At 65.0% G+C, this 9,698-nt stretch overlaps 1 protein-coding gene and 1 long non-coding RNA gene across 4 annotated transcripts; one reads left to right on the top strand and one right to left on the bottom strand.

Moving 5' to 3' along the window:
• Window positions 1-449: 449 nt before the first annotated feature.
• Window positions 450-9,479, bottom strand: IRX4 (iroquois homeobox 4). Of its 3 annotated transcripts, none has more exons than XM_072958889.1 (6): window positions 9,217-9,479; window positions 5,047-5,191; window positions 4,296-4,547; window positions 3,467-3,597; window positions 2,297-2,625; window positions 450-1,846 (listed from the first exon to the last, which is right to left on the bottom strand). In XM_072958889.1, exons 2-6 carry the CDS (start codon window positions 5,089-5,091, stop codon window positions 1,023-1,025), a joined length of 1,581 nt encoding a protein of 526 aa, XP_072814990.1. In that variant the 5' UTR covers window positions 5,092-5,191; window positions 9,217-9,479; the 3' UTR covers window positions 450-1,022. The 3 variants fall into 3 exon arrangements, with proteins under 3 accessions (XP_072814990.1, XP_072814989.1, XP_072814992.1); XM_072958888.1 differs by lacking the exon at window positions 9,217-9,479 and adding an exon at window positions 9,020-9,176; XM_072958891.1 differs by lacking the exon at window positions 9,217-9,479 and adding an exon at window positions 9,020-9,175 and having other exon boundaries at window positions 3,467-3,579.
• Window positions 5,166-6,949, top strand: LOC140695731 (uncharacterized). Its single transcript, XR_012071584.1, has 2 exons — window positions 5,166-6,439; window positions 6,798-6,949. It is a non-coding gene; the product is annotated as an uncharacterized lncRNA (long non-coding RNA).
• Window positions 9,480-9,698: the final 219 nt, after the last annotated feature.

Genomic DNA, 9,698 nt, shown 5'->3' with positions numbered 1-9,698 from the left:
TGGAGGCTCACAGCGAAGCAGCAGGTCCCCGGAGGGAGGGGGTGGTTAGGAGGCCAGGAGGGCGGCGAACGAGCCTCACTCCCACGAAGCAGGGGCCGAGCGGCGTCTGCGGCAGGCTCCCCGCCCCGACAGGGCACAGTCCCGGGGGATTTAGACGTTTAAAAGTTATTCCAGTTTAACTGAAGAGACTCCTGCTTTCTCGAAGTCCTGGAGCCTGGCCATGGGGGGAGCTGAAAAGTTCGGGGTCTCCCCTCTGCTCCTGTCAGGGGCTCAGCAGAACCCTGAAAGTTCACCGTGACTGTTCCCGTGAACACGGGCTTTGCCCTGTAGGCGACTCGAGTGAGGATCTGGGGTGACGGCCCCCCACTCCTTCCCTTGGGGACCAGCACCTTTCCTCTTCCAAGTTCCCAAATCACTGGGTTTCAAATGCATTCACTTTGCAATGCAAACACCATCACTCGGTTTTATTGGTTTTGTTATATTAGCCTCTGAAGCAGGCAATGACTGGTGTGAACATACATTAAAAAACAGTTTTATCGCGTTAAGAGTGTGCAGTAGTGTGAACTCGGTGGGAGTGCTGCTGGGGAAAATCACGTGTGCTGAGGACGAACTCGGGGGTCTGCAGGCTGAGGGACGGGAACAAGGAACAGGGGCATGCCTCAAATCCAAAAGAGACAGCAAGACAAACAGGCCTCAGGACGACACGTCTTCTGCGCGTGAACTTTGGGACATAGACTTTATGCTCCAGGGTGTCTCCCTGCTGCTCTGAGGGCCGCCCTATCCTGCCAGGTCCCCGAGTTTGGAAGTGGCCCAGCCAACCGACTCCTGCTCAGACGCACAGACAGCTGGGGGCTTGTTTGTGACCCTGGGAAACTGAGTTCAGATCCTCCCTCTAGGGTGGTTGGTGGCCTGAGCTCTGCCGCGCCCTTGCCTTGCTTTGGAAACTCGGTAGAAAAGGGATCGGCCACATTGGAGCCTGCAGCCTGAGCGCCGGCTTCCTCCTCCCTCAGGGGCCCGGCCAGTCAGGCGCAGAAGGGCTTGCCGCCAGCCTTGGGCACAGCCAGCAGCTCCTTGGCGGCACCGGCGGCAGAGGTATCGTGGGGTGCGGCGGGCGGGAAGGAGCGGGCCATTGATGACGTCAACACGTTCGCGCCTGTCCCCAGCGAGCGGCCCAGCGGCCCCGGGTCCAGGAGGGCGCCCTTGGCGGTGGCCCAGACCTGGTTCAAAGTGCTGTGCCTGAGGATGGGGTCGTGGAAGACCCCATCCACCCAGTTTCTGAGACTGGTTACCGGGGAGTCCTGGTGCCGGTCCAGGGCGCCGGAGGGGGCAGGGGCTGTGGGTGAGGAGGAGGTGGGCTCCAAGGAGGCGGCCGCAGGGCCAGCGGGGCCTTGGCGCTTGAGCATGCACGAGGGAAACTCAGTCTGGCCGAGAGAAGAGGCAGCGGCCGCAGTGGCCGTGTGTGCCAGGGACCAGATTCTCGGCTTGGCTTCGAGGCCCGCCGGCGCCCCGGCCGCAGCAAAGCCCAACTTGGCCTCGCAGGCCTGCGGGCCGCCTCCCGCGCCCGGCTGCTGTTCCGGCCCAGCTGCTGAGCTCCGGACGCAGCTCCGCACCCTTTCCAGGTCCTGGTCCAGGACGAGCCCACCCCCAGCAGCCAGGGGCATCCGGAGGGCGCCTGAGGCCTCCTTCCCTGGGGCGCTGGGGCCATCAGGTGTGGTGGGGATGCGCTCCAGGCCTCCATCCAGGGGCTGGAAGGGTGGCTTCAGCTCGCACTCTGAGGGCTCCCCCTCCAGGGGGTCGAAGTCCTCCAAGTCACTGAGCTCCAGATCCTTCTCTTTGCTGATGGACTCTGCGGGGAAGGGAGAGAGTGTGTGACCAGTGGAGGGAGACGGATGGTGGGGTAACCAGCACCCCACCCCTCCTTCCTCACTCTGAGCCCCTGGTGTGGGGCTTAACCCTGGAGCTACGAAAGCACCCACGCCTTCCTACCCATCTCCCACCTCCTCAGAGGCTCCTGGTCCCCAAAACACCACCAGGGCAGAGCTGATTTCTGCCTCCTATCAGTGGGGCTGGGGTCTAATGTTTTAAATGTGATTTTGGATCTTGAAGCACTCTCCTGGCTCACCGCCACAGGCCCACACGTGCACATGGCCTTACTCACCCGGGGCCAGTTCATTCCTTTGCAGCCTAGGCCCCGAGGGTTTGCCCTGGCTCCACGCCTTCAGAGGTCCTAGAACTGCAAGTAGGCACGGGGAGGCGCCGCGGGGCCCCAACCCAAAGTTGCCAGCCTCCCACACACCTTCACTCTTGGTGCTCTTGACTGGCTGCTCCTGAGCTTCCTCCTCGCCCCCCTCTTCCTCCTCGCCCTCTGCGTAGGGCCGCTTCTCGTCCGAGCACTTGTTCCTTGGCGGCCACGTCATCTTGTTCTCCTTCTTGAGGCGCCGGCGCGCGTTGGCGAACCAGGTGGAGACCTGCGTGAGGGTCATCTTGGTGATGATGGCCAGCATGATCTTCTCGCCCTTGGTGGGGTAGGGGTTCTTGCGGTGCTCCTGCAGCCAGGCCTTGAGCGTGCTGGTGGTCTCGCGCGTGGCGTTCTTCCGCCGCGTGCCGCTGTCCATGGTCCCGTACCTGGAGACAGCTGGGCAATGGGGCGCCGGCAGCGGGCCCTGCACCGCCGGCGGCCAGGGCCAGGCCCACGCGGGCCCTCAGTGGGGGTGTGTCTATGGTGGAAAGACTTGGGTCTTACGCAGGCAGGCACCGCCTTCTGTGGCCCCAGGGCAAAGATAATGTTTATGTTTGATTGAACGCAAATGGCGCCTGGGCTCCTTCTCCAGCGGAGAGGCCCTGGGTGGAGCTGAGCATGGCACAAGGCCCAGCCAGGTCTCTGTGACTCCACCTAGACATATGCTTCTTTGAGTTCCCTCACCCTGCCTTTCTCCTACCCTTTTGATCCTGAAACTCAGACAGCACTTCACAGAGAGGTGAACCCAACCATCAATGCCTGTGGGGAGGAGTGGTCACTAACGCCCATGGGGAGAAAGTGCCCGGAGGGCCTGCATGGACTTCCCGCGTTACATTTTTCTGATGAGGCATGTTATCTGCTGGTGGGCAAGGACTCCCCTCTCTGGCCCCACACGGGGCAGTGAGCCAGGCCCAGACACATCGCAGGGACTGCCCTCCCCAGGGTGCAGGGAAGCATCTGAGGAAGCCTGGGCAGCAGGACAAGCCTCCTCGGAAGGCAATCTGCAGCAAAGTCTCCGGGAGTCGGGACAGACGGCATGGGGGCGGGGAAGGGGCACTTACTGCATTGGGCCCTGCAGCAAGGCTGGCAAGGGGGTGGGTCTGGGCCTAACCCAAGGGCAGCCGGACTCCCAGCCCAGGAGTGGGCTTCCTCCTGCCGCCCGACCTTTCAGAGGGGCCGTGGGAACGGCGGCCCGTGGGGAGCAGGGAAGAGGGCCGGATTCCTCACCTGTCATACGGGTACTGGCCCAGCGCCGGCTCGTAGGGGTAGTAGGCGGCGGCGGCAGCAGGAGCGAGGCCCGCGTGAGCAGAGCCCGGAGTGTCCTTGGAGTCGAAGCTGTTCTGTAGGAGCCCATGAGCCTAGGGTCGCAGCTTGTGGGAGTCTACCCAGCTCCAGCCCCTCCCCTAGGCCTCCTGGCTCTTGCCTGCTTCCCACAGACCCAGGGGCAGCTCCCACCTCACCCCCACCTGCGCCCCCTTTCCCAGGCTCTGCCTGGGGTCCTGGCAGCCAAGGAGCCCCGAGACGTGGAGGGAGGAGAGCAGAGTTGGGAGGTGTGGGGAACAGGAGACAGGAGAAAGAGAATGGAGGGAGGGAGGAGGGAGAGAAAAGGGTGAGCAACTAGGGACTGGAGGAGGGTGGAGGGAGGGGAGAGGGACTGGAGAGGAGAAGGGAGGCGAGAAGTGGGGAGGAGCTGAGCTGGGGCAGGGAGGCGGGGGCAACTGGGAGGAGTGACGGGGCAGGGCAGCTAGTGGGAAGCAGGCCAGGGTGAGCTCCCATGGAACCAGACTTCTAACCAGAACTTAACAGTGAGCCGAAAACAGTAACTACAACAGCCCACCTGCCAGGACACCCCAACCCCGGGGTTGGTGGTGCTCTGAAGGACCAGGCCAGGTGGCGCAAGTTGAAAGAAGCCAAGGTGTGCTTCTCCCACCCCGAAAAGTCCGGGGTCCAGGTTCCTCAGCCCTTGCCTCCAGAGAACATGGAAAGTGACTTGGCAAATCGAGGGGTGGGGGCGTGGTGAGGCGGAGAGAAGGTTTGAGACACGCCCCCCATTTACCAGCGAGTAGAAGGCCGATGCCTCGGAGCCGTAGGTCACGTAGTTGCCGTAGCCCTGCGCGCCCCCGTAGGGGCCCCCGTAGACGCCCAGCGCCGCGGCCGAGTTGAGCTCGTGGCGCGCGGTGGCCAGCAGCCGGCTCTCGTAGACCGGGCAGTAGACTGGCGCCTGGGCCGAGGCGGCTGGCCGGGAGTCTGCCAGCGTGCGGCCGCCCGATTCGCAGCACGTGCTCAGGGAGTTGGTGGGCATCAGGAACTGAGGGGAAGATGAGCCGCGAGGAAGGCCGAGGCCCCCGGGCGCAGGCGCCAGCCTGGGGGCCTGCACCTCCTCCGCCCGCCCCACGCGTCGCCCAGAAGTGCGCGCCCCATGTCCACACCAGGCTGCGCGTTCCTTCTTCTGGCAGCGACACTGTGCACCTGGCCTCTTCCAGCTACGTGGGGCCCGGCCTGCCCTGGCTAGTGATGTTCATACCCTGCTCCTGGGGTTTCCAAAGCCGCAGGGCGCGTGGCCTGGTGTGCCACGTCTCTCCCGGGTCCCCAGGCCCCCCGCCCCCCAGGGCGTAGGCTCAGGGCCCTGCTCGGGGTGGACGACAAACAAAGCGGGAAATGAGGGTCCTGCCCGTCGCAGTTTCTCAGCGCCTCAGCTCTCCCCGGGACATGACACGAGGGGCGCGTGGCACAGGCCCTGTTTGATGGAGAACGAGAGCGGGTCGCTGGATAGCCCGCCTTCCAGCGGCCTCGCGGGGCCCCCTTACCTGGGGTGCCGAGGAGTAGGGGTACCCAAACTGCGAGTAGGACATGGCGGGCGCGGCCCGGGGCCGGCTGGCCCGGCCGGCGGGGTCCTACGCGCGGGGGCCGGCGTGCCGCGGCCACTGCTCCGGGGCTGCCGGCTTCTAGGCGCTGGGAGGACGAAGCAGAAGAGCGGGTTAATTCAGCCACACGCTCCGCAAACTTTTCTAACCGGGTAGGAAAGTGCGTCTCGGCGGCCGCGGCGATCCTTTTAGCGCCACAATCCGGAGCCTCGAGGGGACTCTGGGACCGAACGGCCTCGCAGCGGCGACACAAATACATATTTTGCAGAAAGAAAAAAAATGAGTCGTTCGAATCCGTCAAGTCAGCGGTGCGCGGCTTTAAGCGGCGGAGGCTCTGACGTCAGCCCCACGCCGCGCAGCCAGGTCTGGCCGCAGACGCGTGGGTCACTCGGCCGCGGCCGGGCCGGGCGGGGCGGGGACGGGCCGGGCGGGCCGCGCCGCCGGGCGGAGGGCGCACGGCTGGAACAAATGAATTTCACTCGAGGAGTCAATATCGCCCCGACGAGCGGTGTTTCTCCTTAGTCACCGAGGACGGAAGGCACTTTTAATTAGAAATTAATTAATGAGCAGCTGCTCCTTCCCACCCCACTGTAATCATTAGTCTCAATTACAAATGAGACATATGAGGGACAGACGAGTGAGTCTTCACCGAAGATGTAATCAACAGTTAAAATTAGCCCGGCGCTGGCGCAGGCGGCCGGCCGGCCTCGGCTCTCCGCGCGCCCCTCCAGGTGGAAGGCAGGCGGCTCCGCGGGCCGGCGCGGCTGCGGCGGGCGGCGCGGGCCGACCATTGTTTAACCGGGGCTCAGCAGAGCCTCCCGCCTGTTCGAACCCTGCACGGAAATGAGTTCCAGACCCAGCGCGGCGGCATCTGGAGGTCGGAATACCCTCCGTGTGTGGGTCGGGCTTCCCCAGAGCCCGCGCCCCGGGGCTCGGTGGGCAAGAGGCTTTGCCACTCTCATCCCCGTGCCCCCGGGGAGCCACTCCCCCGCCCAGTAAGTTCCTGCTCACCCCACCCCTTCCGCGGGCCGCCCTCCCCCAGCCGCCTACCCCTGCCCCTCGCGGCTAAACCCGGGACTGCCAGACAGCCCTGCGCGCTAGGACGAGCCGGTTTCCCGACTCGGCTCCGGGGCCCCTCCCGCTGCGCTCGCGCCTCCCGGCGACCTTCAGGGCTCGTTCCGGGGGAAGGGACGCTGGGCGCCGGGCCGAGACGCCCTTCCCTGCCTAGGGCGCAGGCAGCGGTCCGGGGCCAGTCGAGTGCCCACCCCAGCGTTTCACCAGCCGGGCCGGCCCTGGGACCTTGCCCGAGTCCTACGCGGAGGCCAGCGCGCTGGCGGTAAGGGGACTCCCGGGCCCCTCCGAGCCCGCTCCCGCCTCGCGCCGCCGCCCTCCGGGGGTCCGGGCTCGTCCCATCCGCTCTCGCCCAGCCTGGCCTCCCGCGGTCGCCGGGAGGGAGCCGCGCACGGCGCGCTGCGCAGACTTGCTAGGAAAGATTCCTGGGTTCAGACCTGTGAATCGCCCCAGGGTCACCCTCTAATTAATGGTGGCGTCCTCGCCCTCTCCCCAGCTGCAAACCTGCCTCCCAGAAACGAAATCTGCCCGCTCTGACAGCTCGGTTGAAGGTGATTGATGACTATCTGGAGACCACAGTACACATCATATAATATCTGCTGCGTAATTGCTTTAATTTACAGATGAAAATACGAGTTCTCCGATCGCGTTGGACCGCAGCCGGCCACGTCCGAGCTGCTTGCAACGGAGAATCATCGGAAGTAATGAATAGCCGCTCCATGCAAATTATTCAGACAGTTTAGCGTCTGTAGCCGGGAGAGATATATAAAGAACACGAGTCAAATGACATTAATAATTGTTTTTGAATTCTGTATTGATTTCGTGGCGGCCGTGTTTCTTTCTTTCTCACCTGAATTGCTAATATCACCTTCCTGTAAATAATAAGAAACTAGCCACTGGGGCTTCTGGGCAGAAATGAATCTCTCAGTCTCTCGCCCGCCTCCTCCTCCCCTCCCCCTCCCCCTCCTCCCTTCTTCCAGTTTTCTGGCTTCTGCTGAGGCTTTTGCCGAACATCCTGCTACTTTCCATTATTTATTGTTTACAAACAACTCACTCTCTCCTGGTAATGAGGGCGGGGGTGCTGGTGGAGGGAGGTGCACAAGCCCAGGGTGGCCGGGGACTCTGGGAGCAGCGGTCTCTACGGGAGGGTGGCACTGAGCATCCTTTCCTCACCCCCTTCCCCTGGCCATGGTCCCGGCCCCAGAGATTGAGCGCTCAGCTGGCGGAGAGGAAGCTACCACCCAGGTCCCAGCAGCCAGTGCCTCAGGGGCTCCGGGGCTAAGCCCAGACCTGCATTTCGGTCCCCAGAGACCCTGACCATACCTCTGGGGACCAGAACATGCGACCATTCATTTTCTGAGCAGAACTGTTCACCCTTGGAGGGTGGTAGGCACAGCTGGTCCCTGGGGGCTTCTGGGGGAGGGGTTTCCGAAGCTTCCTTTGACCATCACTGCGATGTTCTGTTTTCCTTTCCAGCCTGAGTGCGTGAATATATGCTCTGGTCCCCACCCACCCGCCCGCCAGGTTCTCTCAGGCCAGCCTCTTTCCCTGATCCTGAAATCCCACACCCGCTGCACTTTGCCAGACTGCTGCACAGCGATCTAGCCACCCTGTTTGGGGAAGCTGGCTACATTAAGGGCTGCTCACCCAGCCCCCACTATCCAATCCCGGAGGCAGGCTTAGCCCCATCTGTCTCCAGCCGGGTGCACACCCCCACATCCCACTGACAACTTGTGCCTTGGCTGAGACAGGTCTGCCAGAGCCTGGGTACTTAGTGGGTCATCTTTGTCCTGAAAGGCCCAGCCTCAAGCTGAGGCACCCTGGTTTCCCTCCAAAAGGAGACAGAGTGTCAGAATCTCAGGCATCATCAGCTAAATGCACTTGTGTAGACTCGGCTTACTGAGCCTACGACTCTCGAGGGAACCCTGGTTCTAAAAACACCCGCCGACAGGACCCACCAGGAACCACGTAGTTCCCCATAGGCAGGGCAGCAGCTGGGCTTCCGTGAGGTGCCCCCACTGGTCTGCTGAGTTTGAGAGGCACCTAGGGCGAGGGGGCCTGAGGATGGTTGGCCCCAAAGGGTAGAGGCCTGTGGGTCCCTCTCTTGGCTGTGGGGTGATGTCGGCCATCGAAACCACGTAGGGCCTCTAGAGAGAGGCCATGTCCTGACCTTCCTCTGCTCCCGGTGGGGTTTCACACCTCAGACTAGCCGAGCCCCCAGAGTCCACAGGCCACCCCACTTCCCCTCAATCCCGCACCCAGAGCCACCACGGGGGCGGGGGCCTCTCTCCAGCCCGGCGAAGTTGACCCCAGCCAGAGGGCGGGAGCGCGCAGCACCAGACTGGGGCCTTCTTTTCTGAGGCATAGGGCCGAGCCCCTGGGGAGCCCCTGCTGCCCGCTGCTCGCGGACGCCCGGGCGGGCGGGGTGCGGGGCTCAGAGGCGTTCTAGATGTCCGGGCGCCACACTCGCCAACCCCGAGGCTGGCAGGTCGCGCCTTCGCAGCCGCTTCTCTGGGGTCTCCCGCGAATCCAGTGGGCGAGCTGCAGGCGCACGGGTTGAATCCTCCCGTAAGGCCCTGCATTCCGGCCGGCTCCCTCCGGCTCTCGCGCCTCGGCCCCGCCGCTCGCCCGCTCGCTCGCAGGGCGCCGCCCGAGCCGGGGCGGCGGAATGCAGGTCCCAGCCCCGCGTCGCCCCCCGCGCCCCGCGCCCGCCTGCGACCCCCATTCCCGAAACTTGCCGCGAACGCGGCGGCCTCCAGAGACCCCACCGGCGGGCAGCAAACTTTGTGCCCTGCAGCGCAGGAGCCATCCTCGCAAAGTTTGCGCGGCCGAGCCCACTCCCTACCTGCGCCGGGGACGCGCCCGCCGCGCCGCTCGGGCGCCGGGGCCGCGGGGAGCAGCACGCAGCCCGGGACGCACCGGGGAGTCGCCGCCGTCGCCGGCACCCGCGCCCCTCGGCGGCCGCGCGGAGCCTCCGCCTCCCCGGCGGGGGGAGGGGTCTCGGCACCCCGGGGCGGGGGCGGGCGCGGGGACCTCGCCTACCTGCGGTGGCGCCGGGCCGCTACCGGCCGCCCGCGAGGGCTCTGCGCGGCCACTCGGCGCGCGCGCTCGGGCAGGGAGCGGGCGACAACTAATGGAGACATTTCCAGGCGGAGCACCTGGCGAGCAGAGCGCGCCGGCGTCCCCAGGCGCCGCGGTCGTCAGCCGAGCCCGCACCGGCGTGACGTGGGCGAGCGAGCGCGCTGCTCCCACCCGGCCGCCCATTAACGCTTTCCCCCGCGGGCGCCGCGCACTCGCCAACTTTCCCCTCCGCCCGGCCCGCGCGGGGTGCACGGGACGCAGAGTTGGGATGGAGGCGGCCGGGGTGGGGGGTGAGGGGTGGGGGCAGGGACACCGAGGGCTGGTCGGGCGGGGACGCTCTGGTTTGAGAGGACACTCAAGCCAGAACAGGAGAGCCTGATTTGGCTCCTCATGGGCCCTCAGGGCCCTCCTTCGCCCAGGCCGTTGCGCCTGGGGGCCTCCTG

Source organism: Vicugna pacos, chromosome 3 (genome assembly GCF_048564905.1).
Source record: "Vicugna pacos chromosome 3, VicPac4, whole genome shotgun sequence".
NCBI classification, from domain to species: Eukaryota; Metazoa; Chordata; class Mammalia; order Artiodactyla; family Camelidae; genus Vicugna; species Vicugna pacos.
Note: the sequence above shows the minus strand (reverse complement) of the source record. Positions and strands in the feature narration are given on the sequence as shown.